Source organism: Eubalaena glacialis, chromosome 3, assembly GCF_028564815.1.
Source record: "Eubalaena glacialis isolate mEubGla1 chromosome 3, mEubGla1.1.hap2.+ XY, whole genome shotgun sequence".
Taxonomy (NCBI): domain Eukaryota; kingdom Metazoa; phylum Chordata; class Mammalia; order Artiodactyla; family Balaenidae; genus Eubalaena; species Eubalaena glacialis.
Window position 1 is genome coordinate 175,334,558 of NC_083718.1, and position 24,899 is coordinate 175,359,456.

The 24,899-nt window shown below is 47.1% G+C and overlaps 1 protein-coding gene across 2 annotated transcripts in view; it reads left to right on the forward strand.

Moving 5' to 3' along the window:
• The window catches only part of LOC133088859 (RH-like protein), a 35,658-nt gene that overhangs the window by 1,313 nt on the left and 9,446 nt on the right, over positions 1 to 24,899 (forward strand). The window contains exons 2-7 of one of the 2 annotated variants that reach the window (XM_061186972.1): positions 9,206 to 9,392; positions 12,961 to 13,111; positions 15,338 to 15,485; positions 16,266 to 16,432; positions 17,971 to 18,108; positions 20,478 to 20,611. In XM_061186972.1, the coding sequence (XP_061042955.1) occupies positions 9,206 to 9,392; positions 12,961 to 13,111; positions 15,338 to 15,485; positions 16,266 to 16,432; positions 17,971 to 18,108; positions 20,478 to 20,611 (925 nt within the window). The remainder of the gene's footprint in view (positions 1 to 9,205; positions 9,393 to 12,960; positions 13,112 to 15,337; positions 15,486 to 16,265; positions 16,433 to 17,970; positions 18,109 to 20,477; positions 20,612 to 24,899) is intronic. The other variant, XM_061186973.1, reaches the window with a different exon arrangement.

Sequence of the window (24,899 nt, forward strand, 5' to 3'; positions counted from 1 at the left end):
TTGCCCAAGGTTGTTCAGCTAGCAATAGCACAGCAGATTTAAACTTAGTCAGCCTTATATTTAAAATAGGTAACCAACAAGGACCTACTGTATAGCACAGGGAACTCTGCTCAATACTCTGTAATAACCTAAATGGGAAAAGAATTTTAAAAAGAATAGATCCACGTATATGTATAACTGAATCACTTTGCTGTATACCTGAAACTAACACATTGTTAATCAACTATACTACAGTATAAAAGTGAAAAAATTAAAAAGAAAAACTAAATTGATTACATAAATAAATAAATAAAACTAAATTAAGGGAAAAAAATAAACTTAGGCAGCCTGGTTTGAGTTTCCATGCCCTTAACCATGATGCTTCACGGCCCCATTTTACAGTAAGGTTGAGTCTCTTGTCATATAATCAGTAGGCGTAGGAGCCAATATTTCAACTTTGTCGTTTGGGCACAGGGTCCCTCTTCTTTACCCCTAGGCTGTGCTGCTAACATATAATAGATATAAGCGTCCTCAGATGCTCACTTTGTATGGAAGCACAGAGGAGGGCCCACAACCCAGGCAGGGAGATGGTTATGTCAGGAAAGGCCTCTGGAGAGAAGTGACTGCCCAGCCAGGCCTTGGAGGCTCAGTAGGAGTTACCATGTGAAAATGGAGGGTCGAGAGCGCAGCAGGAACCATTGTGTGTACACTCATCGGACTGCACCAATCTGGGGTTTAACACTGCAGTGCTGTTGGAGCATAAATAGGGAAGCAGGGTGTGGTGGACCCATTGCATTGAGTAAGAAGTTTGCCCTTCATTCTTTTGATCTAATAGGAAGCAGGAGCGTGATCAGTTTGGGTTTGGGTTATGGAGAAAGCCATTCCAGGGCTGGCATGGGCATGGGGAAGGGAGCGTGACTTGAGGTAGAAGGCCAGTGTGGAGGCTGTAGTGTAGTATGGACCAGGGGGCTTCAAATTTTTCTGATCATGCACACCATTATTCAAGCATGCACCATATTTATATGTACTGCTGCATGAATACATTTTGTACATTATTATACATGTACACAACTTAGAAAATTTGAAAGAAATCAAAAGTAAATATAAAATATTTTCAAATTACTGATCATGATGGTGTCAGTCACTCTTAAGGCAAGGTCCATTGTTACTGTTTTTTGGGTTTTTTTTAAAGGAAAGTTTTTTTCTTTTTTTTTTCCCCACACTATTTTTTAAATATTTATTTGTTTATTTATTTTTGGCTGTGTTGGGTCTTCGTTTCTGTGCGAGGGCTTTCTCTCCTTGCGGCAAGCGGGGGCCACTCTTCATCGCGGTGCGCGGGCCTCTCACTATCGCGGCCTCTCTTATTGCGGAGCACAGGCTCCAGACGCGCAGGCTCAGTAGTTGTGGCTCGCGGGCCTAGTTGCTCCGCGGCATGTGGGATCTTCCCAGACCAGGGCTCGAACCTGTGTGCCCTGCATTGGCAGGCAGATTCTCAACCACTGCGCCACCAGGGAAGCCCCCATTGTTACTGTTAATGATAGTGGATGCGGACTTCCCTGGTGGCGCAGTGGTTAAGAATGCACCTGCAAAGGCAAGGAACAGATCCCTGGTCTGGGAAGATCCCACATGCCGCGGAGCAGCTAAGCCCGTGCTCCACAACTGAGCCCGTGTGCCACAACTACTGAAGCCTGCGCGCCTAGAGCTGCTACTCTGCAACAAGAGAAGCCACTGCAGTAAGAAGCCCACGCACTGCAATGAAGAGTAGCCCCAACTCGCCGCAACTAGTGAAAGCCCGCGCGCAGCAACGAAGACTCAATGCAGCCAAATAAATAAATAAATAAATAAATAAATGATAGTGGATGGCAATCCATTCCTCGGGGTCTTCTTGACAATTTCAAATTATCATGCTTGACTTCTTGTCAGATATGATTAGACTGACTTTTTTTTTTTTTTAAACTCTGAATGTGGCTGACGGAGAGTCTGCACGAGGAGAAGTATCACTCTGCCCTTTTGTTTCTGTATGTTTGGCTGCCATTATTGTTCTGCCTTCAATCTGTGTTTTTTGGCAGGAGTTGTTTGAGCCATTAGTCCATTTTGTGAAGGTTAGTTGACTTAAAACTAGGTAGCAATCTGTCAATCCATTTAATCTAATCCAGTCCCTGTAAACGACAAGTTATTTAAACCAGCCAATTCTTTTTTTTTTTAACATCTGTATTGGAGTATAATTGCTTTACAATGGTGGGTTAGTTTCTGCTTTATAACAAAGTGAATCAGCTATAAATATACATATATCCCCATATCTCCTCCCTCTTGCGTCTCCCTCCCACCCTCCCTATCCCACCCTTCGAGGTGGTCACAAAGCACCGAGCTGATCTCCCTGTGCTATGTGGCTGCTTCCCACTAGCTATCTATTTTACATTTAGTAGTGTATATATGTCCATGCCACTCTCTCACTTCGTCCCAGCTTACCCTTCCCCCTCCCCGTGTCCTCAAGTCCATTCTCTACATCTGCGTCTTTATTCCTGTCCTGCCCCTAGGTTCTTCAGAACCATTTTTTTTTTTTAGATTCCATATATATGTGTTAGCATATGGTATTTGTTTTTCTCTTTCTGACTTACTTCACTCTGTATGACAGACTCTAGGTCCATCCACCTCACTACAAATAACTCAATTTCATTTCTTTTTATGGCTGAATAATATTCCATTGTATATATGTGCCACATCTTCTTTATCCATTCATCTGTCGATGGACACTTAGGTTGCTTCCGTGTCCTGGCTATTGTAAATAGAGCTGCAATGAACATTGTGGTACATGACTCTTTTTGAATTATGGTTATCTCAGGGTATATGCCCAGTAGTGGGATTGCTGGGTCGTATGTAAACCAGCTAATTCTTAAAGAAGACATTTTTAAGACAATCTGGAAACTGGAATAAAACATGAATATTATATAATACACAGAAATTATTGTTAGTTTTGTTAGGTGTGATAATAGCATAGTGGGTGGTTTTTAACCTATTTAGAAACAGGTTTAACAATTTAACAAATAGTGGGCCCTGTTTGTTAGAGAAGCATATTGAAATGGAATGATGTCTAGGGTCTGCTTCATGCCAAAAAAAAAAAAAAAGAAGCAGAAGAAAGGAAACAAGGATAATAAAAACAAGATTGACCCCATGTGACAATCATCAAAGCTGGGAATGGGTACATGAGGTTCATCATGCTACTCACTCTGTTTTTGTGTATGCTTAAATTTTTCCATAATATAGAGGTAAGTTAAAAAAAAAACAAATTCCTGTCATTAGTTGCAACATGATGAATATCGAGAAACACATGTCACCCCCGTGCTCAGTGGCCCAATATTCCCTTAGAACACCTTCTGAAGCTAGGAGACTAAGCTGTCTGACATCCTGAGCAAGTGAGAGGAGGCTCCTGGGTTCATCTGAACATTAAATGCTTGCAGAGTTGCAAACTTCACCAAGTGCCTTTAGGGGTAGAAGAGCCTAGGTTAGTGGTTCTCACAATGTGGTCCCCAGACTAGCCACCTCAGCATCCCCTGGGAACTTGTTAGAAATACCTGGGCCCCCATCCATACCTACTGATCTGAAACTCTAGGGTGGGGCCCAACAACCTGTGTTTTCCCAAGCCCTCTAAGTGACTCTAACGCTCATGGAAGTTTGAGGACTACTGGAGCTAGACTGATTCACATCTTGCCTCTGCCTCTTCTTAGCTGTGAGACCTTGGGCAAATCACTCAACCTCTCTCTGCCTCTGTTTTAACCTCTGTCACATGATGATAGTACTTATTTAGTTGTCAAAAGGATTAGAAGAATGAACACATACCGAGACTGATAAAGAGTATTATCTTTTATTATGAATAAACTTTAATTTCTTAATTTTGTTAGTAAAAATGAATAGAACTAGAGTGCTAATATCTCTTCTTCCAGCAGCCCCTATGGATTGTCTGGAGCATCTTCTGAGGGGTGTGATCCCTACTCTGATGACCACTGGCCTGGATGACCTGTGATGAGGCCAAATGGGCAGGGACAAGAGAGGAGAAGTGAAGAGTCAGATTCAAGAGCTATTTAGGAGATAAAATCAGCTGTTCTTGGTGAAAACGAGGGAGGAGTCAAGGATGGCTTCATATGTGAGATTTGGCAGATGGAGGAGCCCATTCCTGAGATGAGAGACACAAGGGGAGGGGCAGATTGTGGGATAAATGAACAATGATATGTTCATTCTGGGCTTGGGATTCAGGTGCCTGTGAGATGCTTGGGGGAAGCAAGTGTATCCATTATCTATTGCTGCACGACAAACCACTCCCAACCTTAGTGGCTCAAAACAGAAATCATCTAACTTGCTCCTGATTATGATTCCATGGTTCAGCAATTTTAGCTGTACTTGGTGATGCAGTTCTTCTGTCAGTTTTACCTAGGGTCACTATGCATCTCCAGCCTGGAGGTTTGACTGTGGCTGAATGGCCTCAGATAACCTCATTTGCATGTTTGTCAGTTGGTATTGGCTGGCAGCTAGCCCATGTGGTTCCAGCAGACTAGCCCAGACTTTTCACATGGCAGCAAATGAGTTACCACAGTAAGAGAGGGCAAGCCCCAATGCGCAGGTGCTTTTCAAGCCTCTGCTTGTATCGTGTTTGCTAATGTCCCATTAACCAAAGCCAATCACAAGGCTCAACTCAGGTGGGAGGGGTCTATACTGGAAGGCATGATTCACTGGGGGCCATTACTCTGACAACCTATCACACAGAGCCTGCTTGCAAGCTGCCACATTGGGGGACCATCCTGGGCCCTGCACTGTGGCTACCACCCAATTGCCCCCGTACTCCTTAGAAGCAGTAAGCAGAGCTACTAAAAGACAAGAGGGGCTTTGCCAGTGACATAGAAATACCCCCAAACCCTGATACCTTCTATATCTCAGCCTCGACTGCCCCTTTGATTGGGCAATCTCTTTTTCTTTTCCCAGGCTGCTGCAGGGGTGAGGGCGGGGTGAGAGGCTGCGGGGAAGGGGAAGGCAGCATGGGGCTCCGTGGATGGTCCCTGACAGGGGCTGCAGAGGTCCTCCCAGTCAGTGGTGGGGAGCACAGTGTGGAGGCCGAGCCCAGGGCCTGAGGGACAGAAGCTGGGCCTGGCTTCAGAGCTGACGATGCTGAAGTGTCTGCAGGCCAGAGGGAGGGGCTAGGGTGGGTGGGGACACAGAGTGAGACTCCCAGGGGCAGCCAGGCCGAAGGAAGGGGGCACAGTCTTGCCCAAAGTCACAGCTAACAAGTGGCAGGCGTGGAATAATAGTTACTAATACTTACCATGCACCCAGTGCTAGGCTAAACAATTCGAAGGAGCCAGAGAGCTCGGTCCTCACAGCAAACCTCCGAGCAGGTGCTATTGTTTCAGACCATTTTACAGACTAGCAAGCAGGAACACAGAGGTAGAGCCAGACTCTGAACTCTGACAACCTGACTCAGAGGCCCACACTCTTCATTTGACACTATGGAGACTGAAGAATGTATGGAGAGGCAGGGTGGTATAGTGGTTAAGCCCAGAGAGTCAGGATTCAGCTCTGCCACCAACATTTGCTAGCTGTGTGACCTGGGCTAATTACAGCACCTCTCTGTGCCTCCCTGTCCCCATCTGTAAAATGGGGATAATAAATAGTACCTCCTGCATGGGCTTGTTGAAGGTTAAGGCTGGCAGGCACTTGGAAGAGTGCCTGGTATGTGGCGGGCACCATGTATGTGCCCGCTGTGATGGTAATTATTGTCCTGCAGGACTCCCAGGTTAGACTTTCTCTAAGTCATGGAACTTTCATAAACTTCTGAAGGCCTGCCTTAGACAGTATGTAAAACTCCCCTCTGGGGCCCGGTTGTTGGGGCCCCTGCAGCAATCCTCTCCTTATCACCCCTGGACACCTTAGCATCATTAGCTTATCAGACCAGCAGCTGATGAGGGGTGCAGCACAGGGTCTGAGAGGCAGAGGCTGACACCAGTGGGGAGGCCCTGAGCTGGGACCCAGCGCTGAAGTTGGGGTCCAGGTCGTGAGACATGGGAGGAGCAGGGGTGGGCCAGAGCCCTGGGAGGCTGGGAGAGGAAATGGGAGGATGCAGGGGGTGAGAGTAAAGGGACCCTGAAATCAAATGTGATTTACTGACCAGTTTGGGGTGAATGTGCTCTGTCAACAGCTCCCAGAAACTGCCACCCTAATTTCATCCCCCTGGCCGAAGCACAACCCCACCCTCAAGGACACTGTGGGGTCTTGGGAGGAGGGTCTTGAGTGCCTATACCTGGCAGCAGGCGTGGCAGCTGTGCCTGATAAAGCTCCCAACCAAGAGCCTCTGACTTTCTATCTTTAGAGCCTCACGTCTGCCGTAATCCTGGTGCCCTTCCCCTCCCCACCCACTGACCCCCTCCTCTGAACACACCAGAGCAGTGAGGTCCTTACAGAGTATCAAGTCTGACTCCCATGTGTTACAGATAGGGAAACGGAGACCCAAAGAGGGCAAGGGACTTGCCTAAGGTCCTTTAGTGCATTGCGGGCAAACAAGAGCAAGAGACAGCCTAGCCTGATGGGAGGGCACTGCACCAGGAGTCCAGAGCTTGGCTCTGTTACTGACATGCTGTGTGCCCTTAAGTAAGTCACAGGCTGTCTCTGGTCCCCTTCTGTAGAATGAGAGGAAAAGGCAAGCATCCCCCTACTCATGGAATCTTCGATAAGTCTGGACCCTTTGCATATAGCATTGTTGCAAGATGGTGGATGTGTTTGTTTGTTAGTTTGTTTTTTAACAGCAGTGTTTAAGAAAAGATTGAATTTGAATATCTAAAGTGGGGTTCGCAGTCTCCAATTGGCCACAGCCCTCACCACTCCCTAATACACATTGTACCCTTTATATACATAGTTTCCTGCTCAGCTCCTGAAGGAATTTGAGGGATCCCAAGAGGAGCCCCTATACAAAATGTGCCCTACCCACCCCCATTCCACCCCCATTCCTAAGGGGATGCAAGCAGGAGATGGAAACATTGCCTCCCCCTCCCTTATGTCAGAGAAAAAAGGTGAAAGAAGTTGAATCCTCCTGATTGTCCACTTCTCACCCACTCCCCAAGTCCCCAGATCCCGTGGAGATGCCCGGGTCTCCTATAACCTGGTGTTTGTCAGACTGACCTGGGATCATCAACACCCACCCAAGTCCTATGTGCAAGATTCTAGGTATGTGTATTTTTCAATGAAAGTGAATTTAAATGTAAATTGAAGAGGCTTTGGAGAGATCTGGAAATGAGAGCTTCCTTGTTATCAGAGCCAAGGGTGGAGACCAGGTGAGTTCTTATTGCTGTGATGGTGATGATGGTGCTGGTGGTGAATAACCACCATTTACTGAGCTTTTTCCATGTGCCAGGCATGGTGCCAAGCTCTTGAACAAAACATTACTTCCTCTGGCTCTCCCAGCACCCTCCGAGGGGAGGATAATTGCCCTTATTTAGCTGAGGAGGAAAGCAAGCAACCCACAAGGCCATGCAGCTAAGAGGTTGAAACATAAAAATTGCCATTTTTATAGGTCAAAATGGTCAAATATTGGCAATTTAATATGGCTTAACCTAATAGGGAACGATAGAGGTGGAGTCAAACAGAACTGTCTGACCTCAAAGCCCATGCTTTTTCCTTTAAAAAAAATTACTTACTGTCCACATGCTGGCTGTAGAAATTTTTAACACTGAAAATTTTTTAAAAAATAAAACTCTCCTAAACCCAGAGGTAATCTCCATGGGGCAAAAAATTCCTTCAAGATCTCTCTCCAGGCATTTGTACATGTATGAACATAGTTGGTGTTTGTTGATAAAATAGTCTTTACTATTCTGAGCAATTATGTGCCTCGTACTGTTTGATTCTGGCAACCTGATAGGAGAGGTATGATTATTTTTCCCATTTAATAGATGAGAAAAGCAGGAGGGCAGATAGTGTGGTAGCTCAAGGCACAGGCTCCAGAGCAGACCGTCTAGGTTGAAATCCCAACTCTACCAACTGGAGCAAGTTACTTAACCCCTCTGTGCCTCGGTTTTCTTGTCTGTAAAATGGTGATAATAACAGTACCCGGGACTTCCCTGGTGGTCCAGTGGTTAAGACTCCGCACTCCCAATGCAGGGGGCCCAGGTTCGTTCCCTGGTCAGGGAACTAGATCCCACATGCATGCTGCAACTATAAATTTGCATGCCACAGCTAAGGAGCCCGCCGGCCACAACTAAGACCCGGGGCAAACAAACAAACAAACAAATAAATAAATAATATTTAAAAAAAAAACAGCACCCACCTTGAAGGATGCTTGTGAGAACTAAATGAGATAGTTTACGTGAAGTGGTTAAAACAGTGTTGGCATTTGGTAAATACTTAATAAATGTCGGCTGTTATTAAAACTCAGAGACATTAAATAACTAGATTAAGCCACACAGCTGGAAAGTGCCAGAGCCCTGATATGACCCCAAGCTTATCTGGTTCCAGAGCCCAAACTGTTATCCATTTTGCAAACCTGGAATTAATTCAAAGCATCCACCCGTTTCCTTTTGCTGGTCCCCTTCGGAACATTAGCTAAGTCCCTTGCGCTCATCTGTCACAGCAGCCCCTGTGCAGGGTCTGAGGCTGGGAAAGGGGAGGGTCACCCATGTGGCTCTGGTGCTTTCTGCTGGCCCACCAGGTCCCTTTCAGCAGGGGTCAAAGGGAGAGAGCCGTTTTCTGTGAAGATAATTTTGGTTCTTGCCTATGAACCTCTAGACCCGCTTCTGCCCCCTCTTCTGCATGACCTGAGCTAAGTCACCAGCTTCTGTGGCCTTATTTTCTCTCACACATGATCAGGAGGTTGAACCAGATTCTCAAAAGTAGGAGTCAGTACCTTTACTGAGTGTAAACTATGTGCAAGGACTTGTCCTGATGCTCTACACGTGTTCATATCATTGTGTTTAATAATAACAATAATTGCTGCATTTACTGAGCACTCACTATGGGCCAGGCCCTGCATTAGCTCAGTTAAACCTTCCCTCAAACCTGCATGGTATGTATGTGTTATCCCCATTATTCAGATGAGAAAACTGAGGCTCAAAGTGGGGAAGTAACTTGACTAAGCACTCTTCAATGATCTTTAATGTCCCTTCCAGCTGCCGTTCTATAAAACTCCAATTTCACACAACCCTCCATCTTGTCTGCTTCTCTTCCTCCTTCTCGACATCTCTTCCCTGAGCAGACTTCCAGGATGTTATCATCATGGCAGTCCTCGGCTTGGGTTTCCTCAACACATCTTTGCGGAGACACTGCTGGAGCAGCGTGGCCTTCAATCTCTTCATGCTGGCCCTTGGGGTGCAGCTGACAGTCCTGCTGGATGGCTTCCTGAACCAACTCTCCCTTAGGAAGATGGTCCTCAATCTTTCCAGGTAACTGGATGGCCGCTGGATCACTTTTGGGTCCTTGGGGGTTTGGGGCCCAAGAGGGCAGATTCTAGAAGAGCTGGCTTGTCCCCTTCTCTTTCTAGCACCGACACCATGCAATATTCAGGACTTATTTATACTAACAAATTACTCATTGTTTGTCTAAAATTCTAATTTAACTGGCATCCTCCATTTTATCTGACAACCCTACTCTGTGACATCACAAGGGGCCCAGATCTACAGCCCACCCTGTATCCTTTCTCTTTTATTGATTTTGATTTCATAAACTTATACAATAAATATTAGTTCAAAGAAAAAATTAATAGAGATTAGACAAAAAGAAATAGAAATCTCACACTCAGAGAGAGAGTCTCTTGAAAAGAAGGAAGTACTCTCAGTCCTCAAATGCTGGTGGACAAGAAATAGCCTTGTCTTTAGTTTTTTTTAATTAACTTTGATTTATTTAGATGCCTTTATAAGAACTAGCAAAATTAACCTGTGTTGCTAGAAGTCAGAATAATGGTTACCTGAGGAAGGTGGTGTTTATTGATTAGGAAGGGTCACAAAAGAAGTTTATGTGGTGCAGTAAACATTCTCTATGTTATCCTGCGTGATGGTTACACAAGAGTATGTATACATACACACACACACATACATTAAGTTGTACATACCTGCAAAAAAAGTCATTCACACTTAATAGGAGGAACCAGGTAAAATTTTTCTTTAAAAATTGTGTTTTGGTTTTATCCAATTCTGAAACTTTGTCTTGCCCAGATGATGGGTAAATCCCACCTTAGGTATCTTAGGGACCCCTTCAAGGCCATTCTACCCTCCCCTCTGAGACCCTACTAAACCTCCGGGCACTGCTGTTAAACATCTCTCCATGAGCCAGGCTCTGCGCTGGGCACTTCACAAACATTGTTTGTTTAGCCCTTCCAAGTAGGGGTCTGATGTGGCGTACAGGCAAGAAACTAGACGCTCAGAGCTTGTAAGACACTTGCCTAGGGTCACATAGCTAACTGGTGGAAATGGCTTCAGTTTTAACTCTGTAACCTTTCCCACACACTGCAGAGTGGTCCTGACAAGAAACACAGAGTAGCCAGCTCCCCACGGGCCCTGAAAAAAATTCTTCACCTTTTTTCTTTTAAACCATTTTAGAGCTGATCCCCATGGGGATTCAATAACCCCAGTAACCACCTGGGAAGTGACAAAGGGCATTCTGGGGGAACTCCAATAGGGTGGTCCTGGTCTGGTGTTTCTGCTGCCTTGGCTTAAGGTCACACAAGCCTTCGGCTTCCTGAGCCTGAGTCTCCAGGCATCTCCAGGCTGCCCCCTTCTTCTGACGTCCTACCTGCAGGAATCTGTTTGCTCTCGACTCAATCCGGAAAGACGAGAAGAGGCCATTTACAGCCCGAGTGAACGCCCCTGCCCTGCCCTGACCACTTGGGTCCTCCCAGCTGCGACCCCCAATGGGGCTGGCTTCACAGATTTGAACAATGGGCTCCTTCCTGAATTTTCCTGCTCTGGCTGGGCTGGTGGGTGGTGTCCAGGCCTGCCTCTCAGACAGGCCCTTTCCCTCTCCTGCGGCCTCACCCGCCCGAGGCCTGACTTGGCACTGAATCGGTTCTGCCTTGAGTCACCGATGACCAGTCCCTTCAGGGCAGGGGCCTGTCTTATTCAGTTTTGTCCTCCTTTGTTTTCCTCACATAGTAAGGACTTAGTAAATGGTTATTGGAACAAAGATGAAAATAAAAAGAACCCTGAAAGTTGTGATATTTTTAATGCTGTATGTTAAAAGGTCTTGGAGGGCCTATCATAGCAATAACCAACCCCCTTACTTTGCTTGACTCACTTTGCCCTCCCAACAGCTCCGTAGGCCTTGCCTCTCCCTTATAGATGAGGACATGGAAACACAGAGTGGTTAAGTCATTTGCCCAAGGCCACACAGCCAGGAAGTGGCTGAGTCAGGATTCCAACCTTGGCAGCCTGAACGAGACTGTGCTAAGCACCCTACTTCACTGTCTCAATACCTCCCTGGTCCCAAGTGGCCCCTGAGGTCTGAAATCCTCCCACTGGCACAGAATCTCTTGAATTAGGCTTTTGCCAGTTAAGTGAGTGCTCACCCAGAAGATAACATGGCCAGCCACAGTGAAGCACTGAGTGACCCTTCATTTCAAATAATTCCTGGCCCCTGTGAGGCTCCTTCCCCATACCTTTGGCCTCCTCTGGCTTTCCCTCTGAAGCCCTTGAGCCTTAAGTAGGACACTACATTGGCAGCAAACAGTGGGAAGTCTGTGTCCAGACTTCAGAACACAGGCTTTGGATCCAGGCCAAATGGGTGGGTTTGAACCTTACATTTGTCATTAACTAGCTGTGTGGCCATTACCAAAACAGTCACCTCTTCCAGTCTCAGTGTCCTCACCTGTAAAATGGAGGTACTGAATGGTACCCTAGCACCATTTACAGAGGGCTACCTGGAGGATTAAAATTTAAATGAGGTGATGTACTTGCAAGCCTGTTATACATAATGCTCAATAGATTATTATTATTACTATCACTATTATGGTGGTGGTGGTGGTTGTAGCATCATCATCATCAGCTCCCAGGGGGAGGGGTGGTCTCAGCAAAGTGCCAGAGGAGGGTGGGTTGGTTTAACCACAATGGATTATCCAGCTCAGTGCCACCTCCTCCAGGAAGCCCTCCCTGTTGAGTCCAGTTCACATTGCTCTCTCCCTCCAGTGAACCCCTCTGGCCTCGTGATATTGCAGATGGTTTTAATTGACAGGGTCATGATGTCTGCTTTGTCTCCTCAGCCCAATCATAAGTGTCTTGAAAACAAATATTGTTTTCTCCTTCTGAATCCCTGCACTAAGCTTGCTGACTTGTCAAGGGAAGGAAGGAATCAGTAATAGCACTGAGTTAGTTCTTTGTGCCAGTCATGGTGTGCTAGACACACATGCACGACTATTCCTTCTAATCCCCCGCAACACTCCCATGAGATAAGTATTATCATCCTTCTTATTTTACAGATGAAGAAACAGGCTCAGTGAGATTAAATAGCTGTTCAAGTGGAAAAGCTGGAACTGGAAGCCAGGCTTGTCCTACTTCCAAACCCAGTCTCTTTCCACTACAGGGAGAGGGAGAGAGGAGGGTGCCTGAAGGATGGGCGGGCAGGTGAAGAGCGCCCTCTATTGAGCATCTGTGAGTGATGACAGTAGAAGAGAAGCCCAGGGCAGAATCCTAGTAGTCAGATCCCAGAAGCGGTCCCGTGGGAACAATCAGACATTCCTATGAGAACTTCGGAGCATCCTCAGTACAGATGAGTGTATGCAGATCAATCAGAGTGTGGCTGCCATCCTGGGTGGGGGAGGGGATGAAGGAGACCCCAGACTCGGCAGCCTCCAACCCCATGAGAGCGGAAATTTTGTCTATTTGCTCTCCTACTCCATCCCCAGTTTCTTGAAAAGTTTCAGGCAGAGAGTAGGTCCTCAACAAGTGTTTGCTGAATGAGTGGATGAATGAATGGGAGGCATCCTTCCTTCTCAGTCATCCCTGTCTTGCCCCCTCTCCCCAGTATTCAGATATCCACCATGAGCGCTACATCTGTGCTGATCTCAGTGGGTGTCATCCTGGGGAAGGTCAACCTGCTGCAGCTGCTGTTGATGACATTGATAGAGGTGACAGCCTTTAGTGCCACGAGGATGGTCGGCAAGGAAGTCTTCAATGTGAGTCATGGTGCTGTGAGGAGGGACCTCGGGGATGAGGGCTGAGCAGGTGAAAGGGGAGGGCTCTGTCTCCATTTGATAAAGCTTCTGGGATTAAAAAAATTAAAGACAGGCCAAAATGGGGTTGTAAAAGTGTGGTCTGTGCTAAACATTTAAACATAGCAAGCAAATGCTATGAAGGCGGTTCCCACGGTAAAAACTGTCAAGGAAAGAGGTCAATTTCCAGAGATGGAAAGCCCACTGTGGGCAATGCATTATAAGCCTTTTCCTGCTTTGTTATGGTTTTCATAGTGGTTGTTTTAAAAAGCTGCATTAATTCAAAGCCATCTCCTCTCTTCTCTGCAGCTTCAATGTGTTAGTTTAGCTGGTCCGGGGGAGGGTTTGGCACTGATTTTGAGAGTTCACTGCTTCTCCTCAAAAACTTCAATTCAGCCTGGGTTTGTTGCATGGAAGGGCTCAGGGGAAACTAGAGCCAGAAACCAGAGCTGTTCCCAGTAGAGGCAACTCAAGAAATGAGTATTCCAAGCTGACGATTCCCAAATGTGGTTTTTGGATTCCTGGGGGACCTCAAAGAGATTAAAAATGCAAGACCTCTTCAGTTCTTACAAGGGAATTCCACAGACTTCCATTTTTATGTGCGACTGAGGGTTCCCTACCATTCATTCATTCCTTTCACAAATATTTATTCTGAGCCTATTATGTACCAGGCACTCTTCTAGGCAGTGGGAAAATGCAGCTGTCGTGCAACTTCTATTCCAGAGGGAAAGACTGCCAATAAACAATAAAAAGGCAAAAGATACAGTGTGTTAGATAGTGATAAGTACTATGGAGAAAAAAATAAAATGAGGAAAGCAGACAGGAATAGCTGTGAGGGAGGATAAAGTGTTAGAGAGGTTGGCCAAGGAAGGCTTCACTGGGCAAATAATTTTTGAGTAAAGAGCTGAAGGCAGCAGGTTTGCAAGTCACGTGGGTATCTGAGGACAGTGGCAGATGGAGGGCAGGGCCATGGGAGTGGTCTGCCTCTTTCAGGAGGAGGATTGTGTCAGTGACACTGTTTAGAATTGTTGGCACATGATGATAATAAAAAGCAGATGGACTTTTAGTTGCTTTAATTGTTTTAAATTCTCTACAGACAATGCATCCCCTTATTGCCTGTACCCAGGGTGGACCACTCCCTCCACCCTGCACTCCAGGCAGTGGAACAGATGGTGCAAGGTGGTACTGACGTGGGAGCATGAGTGTGGGTTTGAGGAAGAGCAAGGACAGTGTGTGTGGAATGAGCAGGAGATGAAGTCACAGAGGCTGTGGGAGAGCAGATCATGCAGGGTCCTGTAGGTCATAGTAAGAACGCTGACTTTGACATTGAGGGAGACATTGAGGAATTCCCACCCCCCTCACTGGGGGATTTGAGCAGAAATATGCCATGAGCTAAGATTTTAACAGGGTCTCTCTGGCTGCTACGTGGAGAAGGGTCAGTTAGGGGACAAGGGTGGAAATGGGGAGACCAGTTAGAAGATTACTGCAAAAATTTGGGAAAGTGTTGATGGTGGCTTAAACCAAGGTGGGGGTCAGTGGAGCATGGTGGTAAAAATTCTGCCAAATCTGGACATTTGTTGAAGGCACAGCTGACAGGACTTACCAGTAGCCCACGAAGTGAGTTATGAAGGGTTACTAAATTTGATATTCGTAAAGCAAAATTAGCATATAGCTGGAATTTTCTGAACACTTTAGTTCAGTATTATAAAAATTCTGGCTGCTTCATGTTGCAAAGATCATATCACTCATACTCTACGCAAAATTTGAAATTCTGCCAAAATGTAGGAAGCAGTGGGGTACATGTCCGTGTGGCTCTTCCCCCACCTAAGTGGACTTCAGCCAAAAGTGTTTAAAGCCAACCAGAGGGGAGTTCCCTGGCAGTCCAGTGGTTAGGACTTGGCGCTTTCACTGCTGTGGCCTGGATTCAATTCCTGGTCCTGGAACTAAGATCCTGCAAGCCACAAGACTCAACCAACTAAATAAATAAAGCCAACCAGAAACCTGTCGGGAATAAATACACAGCAACTCATGGGACTCCTCTGAAAGGGGGGCTGCTGGGCTGGGTCAGCCTCCTGACTTCAAGTCACGCCTCCTACATGAAGCCAGAACTTTCTCCAAGGAACACGGGGGGTTCCCTCCCTGTGGGCAGAAGATGCTGACGCTCACTGTTCCCGCTGGGTTTTGTTGCAGATGGACAACCACATAAGCATGATGTACATCCACGTGTTTGCGGCCTGTTTCGGGCTGACTGTGGCCTGCTGCCTCCCAAAGCCTCTGCCCAATGCAGCAGAGGACAAAGATCGGACGGCAACGAGCCCTAGTTTGTTCGCCATGCTGGGTGAGGACAAGGTGGCGTGGGTGGGCTCAGATCTGGGGTGGGCAAGAGGCTCCAAAAGGCTCTGCAGAAAAATCTCTTTCCTTTTCCAACCTTCTCTGGGTGTCTGAAGCCCTTCGGTAATGATCCATTTCCTCAAGTAGTATCTGATGAATTCACATCTTTGAAGGAAGCATTCCCCTCTAGGGAACTTCTCTTCATTAATATCCAAAGGAGAGGAGAGGCTCATTACATCTCAGTTTAAATAAGGTTATCCAATCCTTTTGTCCTCAACTTAAAGCAGAGAATTGGACACATGAAGAAAGCCGGGCCTGGGAGTGGAGGAAAGAACGGGAGTGGGAAAAGAGGAGTAATAATGGTGTATCAATAGTTTGAAGAGCTCCAGTAAAAGTGATGAACTTAGAGTCTGGGAGAGGCTTAGACGAAGGAAATTAGGCAGTGAGATCGCCAGCAGGCAACTGAATACCAGGCCATTGGGCCAAATGAAAGCATCCCATTAATTTTTAAAAATAAGCATTTAGCCATCAAAGGCCAGGGTCAGGAGGCCTGGGGTTTGGTGATTTCAACTCTCTGGACCTTAGTTTCCTTGCCTGTAAAGTATGTTAGCTGGGCCCTACCAGCTTAAGAATTCAGAGAGGAGACATGATTTGCCCAAAGTCACAGAGCAAGAAAGTGACAGAGATGAGACTTGCCAGGTCCAGAATTCTCCTGTCTGAAGTCCCCCTGGCTCAGGCTTTGGAGCAGGAATACTGGTTCCGGCCACTGACCCTCTCTGGCCTCCAGGCACCCTCTTCTTGTGGATGTTCTGGCCGAGTTTCAACTCGGCTCTGCTGGACATTCCGGATGAAAAAAAGAAGGCCTTGTTCAACACCTACTACGCCCTTGCGGTCAGCATGGTGACAGCCATCTCAGTGTCAGCCTTGGCTCACCCTCAAGGGAAGATCAACATGGTGAGGAGGGGGCCTTTCCCTTGGGCAGCACTTGGGTCTTCTAGGCCTGACACACATATTCACACCCCACCCGCCGGCCTCAGTGCCAGCGCCACAGGTCGGGAAAGAGCATATCGGGTGATGGGGTCTTGTCTGCAGCATCGTGGGGCATCAGCCCATCAGCACTGCCTTGTCAAAATGGGCCTGAAACATAGGAGACTGTCAAATGAGCAAAGGCCCTCTGGGGGGAGTGATTAAATCTATCAGCCTTGACATCAAACAAATCCAAGTCTGAACCCCATTTCTGCTAGTTACTGAAACCAGCTCCCATGAGCAAGAGTCAGCAGAGAAAAACGGGTAGAATGAGGCATCCTCTCCCCTTCCCCCAAGAACTTTCAAGAATGGAATAAACGGAATCAGAAGTAAAGAACTTTGTTTCCCTAGCCATCTGAACTTGGCCAAGCCACTTAAACTTTTTGAGTCTCAACTGCCTCATATGTAAAGGTGGGAATTGAGAGATGATGCACGTAAAGGGCTTCATGTGGAATAAGTGCTGGGCAAATATTAGCTGCTACTATCAACGTAGCTGCGAGTCTGTGTGTGTTTTCGGGGGAGAGATGGGTGAGATGGTAGACTAAAGACAAAACAAGGTCCCATGATGATCAAGGCATGAGGTCAGCCAGTAAGACATGATGGGAAAAAGTCTAGACAGATCGGGGTGGGGGGGGTGGGTAGGGGGCAGCGGTGAAGGGGAGAGAAGGTGGCCAAGGATGACAGGTTAACAGCACTAAGGGGAGGTGAGGGTCCCCACAGGTGAGCTCCATGGTCACAGGGAGTCTAGGATCAGACAAGGTAGGGACATCCAGGGAGGCAGGTGTAGGCATCAGGTCAGGGAAGCCCAGAAGCTGGTCCCAGGGCCCAGAGCTCCAAGATCTGGGTAGAATTGAGAGGGGCAGAGAGCAGTAGCATAAGAGCAGGGCAACGCCAGTTCTAGAGCAATGAAGGCCATAGCAGAGACATGACCCAGGAACAAGGGCCAGCTTCTTGGGACGGGGTCCAATAATACAGGGTGACATAGGCACCAAGTAGCCAATAATAATAATAGTAAAGAACAATAATAATGGCTTATATTTTGGGGGCATTTACTCATGTTCTATGCCAGGCATTGGGCTCAGAGTTTTGTATATGGTAACTCAATTTTCACAATAACCATATCAGTAGATACAATCAAAACCCCATTTTTCTGGTGACAAAGTTAAAGCACTGAGTGGTTAAGGGCCCAAGGACACATCACAGCTAAGTGTGAGCCTGGCTAGGATCCTGAGTAACTACACTTTCAGGCTAAATGACTCCCAATCAGGGTGACTGCTCCCTGAGCCTGAGAAGTGGGGTGAGATAAGACCGTTGGTGACCTCCCTGCAGAGGGGAGGGGCTGGTTTCAGGATCAGAGAAGCAGGGAGGATGTTACACTGTTGTCTTGCTACCGGCTTACCAAGTAATTTAGAGAGATGCTGTCCTCTCTATGTCATTTCATTCACCCACAAGCTATTCCTTTGCAGACTCACATCCACAATGCAGTGCTGGCAGGAGGTGTGGCTGTGGGCGCCCCCTGTTACCTGATCCCTTCTCCTTGGCTTGCCATGGTGCTGGGTCTCGTGGCTGGGCTGATCTCCATCTGGGGAGCCATGTACCTGCAGGTAAGGAGCTGGGCAACGAACACCTGCTGCCTTGACTTCCACCAGGGTCCGGGCCCCTAGAACATGGCGGGCCATCTTGTAGTGCCAAGGGCTGCATTAGGCAGCCATTGGCACCTTCTCAATTTAGCTTCAGAGCTTGGGTGAGGGACCCACCCAGGTTGGGTGGTGCATTTGTTAAGATCTGGGGAGCAAGTATCAGAACCTATTCAAGCTTGCTCAGGAATAAGGGGGATTTGTTAGAAGGCTACTGGGGTATCACCGAACCCAAGTACAGGAATGCTGCTGGGAGCCCAGGAATGGCCGGCACCAGGGATGCGAGTCTTGTGGGGAACCCAAGAAGTCCCTGCTCTTCTTTTTTTGCTTTTCCTGAACATCTGCTTTATTCTCACTCTGTAGACTTCCTTCTTCTTCTCCTACTCCACACGGTGGAATGTCGTCTTTCTCTTCAAGAAAGCAACCAGGTGAAATCTCTTGGCCCCAGTTGCAAATTCTTTGGAGAAGGGGCTCCATGGTCTAACTAACTTGGATAATGTGCCCATCTTTGGCTGGGTGGGAGGTAGGGCACATCATACATGCAAGTCTGCTGTCCATGAACCATGTGAATGGGGGTGGGAAGGGCAGCACTCAAAAGAGGGATGCTGGGCTGATAATCCAGGTCACATCCACTTCTGATTATTTAGTTCTTCTTCTAAGTGGATGGATTTTTCTTCCTTCAGTATTCAACATATACTGGTAATATCAGAATGCTCCATTATAGCCGATTTGTTATCACACACTTCTAAGAGAAATATTTAGGAGCAACAGATCTTCATAGGTTTGAAGACCTGATGGAGGAAAAAGGAATAGACTTTTGGGTGACACAAGAAGATGAATTTGGATGAACCGTGGATGTTCAGGGAGGCAGTTTCAATCCCAAATAAGGAAGAACTTACCAACAGTTCGATCTGACCAAAAGATGGGGTAGTCTGCTTTTCATCTTTGGAGTGGAAGCGCATGTCTTTTTTCTCCTCTGGCTTTGAGATCCTCTGATGAAAGTAGGACATATTCAGCAAAACGTGTATCATGGGAATTCCCTGGCGGTCCAGTGGTTAGGCTCCGAGCTTTCACTGCCAAGGGCCCGGGTTCAATCCCTGGTTGGGGAACTAAGATCCCACAAGCCGTGTGGCGTGGCCAAAAAACATGTATCACAAGTATCATGAAGCTCAGTGTCCGTCACTTTCTCTGTGCCTCAGGTTCCTTGAGTCTATCACTGCGGGAAGGATTCAAAGATGATTCACTGATTTTTTCATTCATTCATTCACTCATTCATTCATTCATTCAACACATTTGTTTTAACAGTCATCCTGCTTCCCAAGCTATAGTGTAGTGAAGGAAATGGACAAATAAATGCAACACAGTGTGTTAACTGCTACTGGAGCACATCTAAGCTGGCCTGAGATAGGTCAGGAAATGCTTCCCAGAGCAGAGAATGTCTTACCCGAGCATTGACAAAGAACTAATATTAGCCAGGGAAAGAAGTGGGAAATGTACTCCAGGCAGAAGGAACAGTGTGTTCAAAGGCTCAATGGCGAGAAGAGCATGTGGCCCAACCAGGAAACGGAAAGATGTTCTTTGGGCTGAAGCATAAAGTTCATCAGGGAGTGTGCCTCTCACCATAGCCTTGAGAGATGGCAGGTGCTCAGGAATACCTTCTGGGCGAGTTCAAGAGTCTGAATTTTTATTCCCAAGACAAAGAGGATTCTAAGGAGGGAACTAGCCTGATCAAATTTGCATTGGTATCCACATCTGTTGGCTCCCCGCCATCTGGGTGGCCAAGTGATGAAATGGAAGGAGTACTGACTGGGCGTCTAGAGGTGTGGTCAGATTCTTTCCTTTTAATCAGCCATGTAGTCTCTTGGATGGCAGTTAGGTTTGGTCTAGACCAGTGGGTCTCAATCAGCCCCTGGGGACATTTGACAGTATCTGGAGACAGTTTTGGTTGACACACTTGGGAGAGGGGTGCTCCTGGCATCTAGAGGGCACAGGCCAGGGATGCCGCTAAACCTCCTACAGTGCACAGGAGGGGCCCTAGCATAACACAGAATTATCAGCCCCAAATGTGAGTAGTGTGGACAACAGACCAGCATTGGTGTCACCTGGGACTTTGCTAGAAATGCAGAATCTCAGGCCCCAGACCCACTAAATCCAACTCTGCATTTTAATGAGCTCCCCAGGTGCTGTGAGTGCACATTCTAATCTGAGAAGCACTTATTTAGTTGAGTCCTAATGCCCATCCCCCTGGATGCCCTGGATGCCAAGGGTCTATGAAAGGGTGGGTAAGGAGTATCGGTCCCACATGCAGATCTGCTGATAATGGTGTTTGCCCCCAGGTGTGTCTTCAACGAACACTGGACCTCCATGACACCTACGGTGTGCAATATACCTTCGGCTTGCCGGGTCTACTCGGAGGGATCACCAACATTGTGCTGATGGCGCTTCAGGTCAAGTGGACCAAGATTTCCACGTAGGTCACTTGGCTCAGCCCCTTATCACCCCATCCAACTCAGGAAGGAGTGTGCCCAGAGCCCTTGGCCGGGGAAGGGGGGGGGTTACATTCAGGGCCGGGCAGTCAGAGGCCTCAGTGAATATTCGTTGGCCAATTTATTCTGAAATTCTGCCCAGCCCCTACTGTGTATGGACTTATCACCTGTCCAGGCCACTTCTTTCTAAAGCAGGCAGCTTGGGTGCAGGGCAAAGGCAGACAGTCCTGAGTCCTCCCGAAATGCAGACAGAGCAGGCAATCAGGCTCAAGCCAATTGAGCCTGTTTTTCAGTCCCTGGTGGTTTAGGTTGTGGTGAAGTGTGCTGTGGGGTCTTGACCTCTTACTAGCTGGGCCATGCTACCTAACCTCTCTGAGCCTCTGTCACCCAATGGTAAATGAAGATAATGATAATTCCTCCCCTCACAGGGGTGTTGGATGCTACTTGAGGCCAGGTACTGTGTGGTTAAGAGGATTTGATATGTTAATGTAGGAAAATGCTGAGTAGAGCCCATCCCTGAGACCCAGAGAGGGAAGGAGCTTGGCTAAGGTCACACAGTGACGTGGGACCGTGGGTCTCTGGACCAGAGTCAGGTCCTGTGCCCCCCAGACAATGGACAGCAATGATCAGAAGCCTGGCCATCACCTTCTGGAAGTTGTTTATCTTCTTGTTTCTTTCCTTTTTTTTTTTTTTTTTTTGCGGTGGGGGGCAGTTGTTTATCTTCTGAATGTGACTCACATATAATGAAAGAGTGACTTGGGCACAGGGATAGATTTTTCCAGATGAACTGAGTTAGTGATAACAATAATAATATTACTGATGACAATCAGTACTGTTTATTGACTGATTTCTAAATGCCAGGCATTATGCTAAAATCATTACGTCATCATCTCAGTCAATCCTCACAGCACCTGGTGAGGTATTATTAGCTTTCCCTAAGAAATGATACTTCGGGGGAGTTAGCTGTCCAAGGTCATGTGGCTGAAACCTGGCAGTAAAGGTTATGAGCACCTGCGGTGGGTGATGAGAGCTCATCGTTGTGGAGGTATCTCAAAGAAATCATGGAGGTCTGCGTCCCTCAGTTCCAACAACAGAGACGACCATAGCCCCAAGTTATAGGAATTCTCTATGAGCAGGTGAGATATACCTCCATGAGCTGCTTGGGGGTGAGGAGGGTCCCATTTGGGGGTGGGGAGGGGATGGTCTGTGTGAAGCAGTGCATCTCTGTAATGGACTCCAATGATATGCCTGCCACTGTTTCAATAGCTGTGTGACTCTCAGCAAAGCTTTTTCCTCTCTCCGGGCTCCTGAGTTCCCCTCTGTAAAATGAGGTGTTGATCTAGCAGGGTCCTACACTCAGATACCTGTAGGGACCAGGCAGGTAAGGTTAAAAATGAAACCGGTGAGGGGAGGAAACTATGGGCATTTGCTCTTCAGTGCCAGGCAGCTAATACCATGCAGGGTCCCAGGATAAGTGTTGCCAGATCTAATGACTTTTCAAAAGTCAGAAATCCAGAGTTATGCATGTACTCTCCCAAGCATTGGCAATAGATTCAAAATCATTAGAAACACTGTGTGGGCCAGATTCTGCTCGTGGGCTGCCGACCTGGAACTTCTGGACCGCCTACCCTTCTATCCCCCAAATTCTGTGATTCTGTGGCTCTCCTAGGACAGTGGCTCTCAACAGCATCAGCATCACCTGGGACTTGTTTGAAATGCAAATCATACCCCACCCCAGACCCACACAATTAGAAATCTGAGGGCAGGCCCAGCAGTCTGTTTTAACGAGTCCTCTGTGTGATTCTCATACAAGCTCAAGTTTGAGAACTATTGGCCTATAGCAAAAAAAAACCCCAAAAAACAAAGCAAAACCGTCAACCAGCAGTGTGCTGCTAAAGGATTAACAACTGGCTCTCCAGGGAAACAAAGCCCTGACTTAGAGCATTTGCTGATTTCTCCCTGTCGCCAATTTCAAGCCATCAAGGTAAGACCCCTGAATGTGGAGTTGAGAAGAGATGAGATCTATCGGCCTGTGTGTCTGTGTGAGCTGGCTCCTGCACCCCTCTGCAAGTCAAGTCTCATCAGGATGAGACAGCCGAGGACCAAGAAGTAGCCCTCTCTCCTCTGCAGGAACCTGGCAAAGGGAAGGGCACAGTGACAGCAATGACCCCTCTCAGGGTGGCCTCTGGTCTGCTGGAAGTAAAGGGCACAGGCTTCAGGGACAAACAGACCAAGGTCACATTTACCAGTTGTGTGACCTTAGGCATGGTATTCAAACTCTCTTTAAGTCTCAGTTTTCTATCTGTAAAATAGGATAATAAGATCCATGTCCCAGGGCTGCTGTGAAGATTCAGCAACATATAATAATTAAAGGGCTCAGGACAGTGCTTGGCATGGAGTAAACACCCAACACATGGCGCCTTTCTTTATGATGGTTACTGATGCTGCTGCCTCCGTAGGAGGGGCATCTGGATGTAGTGGAAAGATGGGGAAAGGACTGAGCTGTCAGTCAGAGCGCTTTCTGGGAAGTGTGGATCAGCTGCTTTATTAGCTCTGTGTCATTGGATGAGTCAGTTGACTTTACATTCATTCCACAAACAATATTTGTCGATTTCCTATTTGGGTGAGTGAATGTAAATGAGTCAGATGCTGTGCTTGGAGGCTGGATGGAGCATTTTTCACAAATTGTGGGATTTTTTAAAAATAAATTTATTTATTTAATTTATTTATTTTTGGCTGCGTTGGGTCTTCGTTACTGCACGCGGGCTTTCTCTAGTTGCAGCGAGCGGGGGCCACTCCTCGTTGCGGTGTGCAGGCTTCTCATTGCGGTGGCTTCTCTTGTTGCAGAGCACGGGCTCTAGGCGCACGGGGTTCAGTAGTTGTGGCACGTGGGCTCAGTATTTGTGGCGCACGGGCTTAGTTGCTCCGCGGCATGTGGGATCTTCCCGGACCAGGGCTCGAACCCGTGTCCCCTACATTGGCAGGTGGATTCCCAACCACTGCGCCACCAGGGAAGCCCAAATTGTGGGATTTTAAGCGGTGTGAAGATACGCTTAAAGAGCACTGAATCACACAGTGCAGATGCTCTTTTTCACTTCTCATGCAATCCGTTGATTACATCAGGGAGAAAGTCTCCACTTGGGGCTGAGTGCCTCCACGCTCTTCCAGCACCCGCTGACCTCTGATTTAAATAGCTGCAGAGGAACCCTCAGGCTGAGATTTGCCCAGGCTGCCACATCTGGGGGAGAGTAAAGCAATGTTTTGTTTTCATTGTATCTCTTTTTACAGTTACCTCCTATGTCTCTTCCATTTACGCAAGTGACACAAGGTTTTATTTTAAATACATTTATTTAACTGTAAAAAAAAAAAAGTCTATTTAAAGAAAAATATTTGTAACAAATACTATCCCTGGAATTCGGATATGGCCAAATTTGTGAAGGTAACCCTCCAATGCTGAAATTTGGCCACCTTTATGGGTAGACAGACCTGCCTGGTTTGGATCCCAAGAGCCATCCATTCCAAGCCACATGGCATTGGAACCCTTGGTTCACTCTCCTAACCTGGACCTCCCATTTGTGAAAAAGGGACTTTCTCATAGGCCTGCTGTGAGGATCACATAAAACCAGATGGTAAACCATGGAGCTGAGGGCCGGGCACAGGGAGCCCATCCTGCACGGGGAATGTTAATATGGCGATTTCTACTTCATCCATTTCTGCTCTCAGATGGCATCAGGGTAGAGTGAATTGTGGGTTGGAAGTCAGCAGATTTGGGTTTAGCCTTTATTCCACCACTCATTAATTTTTTGAGAAACTTTTTTCTTATGGTATAATCTACATCCAGAATAGTCAAATATCCTAAGGGTACCACTTGGTGACTTCTGACACACCCGGTAACCAGCACCCAGAACTCCTTCGTGTCCTGTCCCAGGGTAACCACTAACCTGACTTCTAAAAGCATCAATCAGTTTTGCCTGCTTTTGTCCTTTATATACATGGAATCACACAGGAGGTCTTCTCTTGTGTGCTTGGCTTCTTTTACTCGACATTGCAGTTGTGAGATTCATCCATGTCGTTGAGTATCTCTGTAGATTGTTCATTTTCAATGGCGTATGGCAATGAATTGTGCTTGGGTTTAATTTATAAAGGCAACTGAGTGGCAACACAGAGAGGTCAATGTCATCGAAAGGGAACTTTATTGTTACTCACAGTTGCCCTGGAAATGAGAGGCACGGCATCCACGCAGGGACACATGAAAGCTTATCACATGCAGGT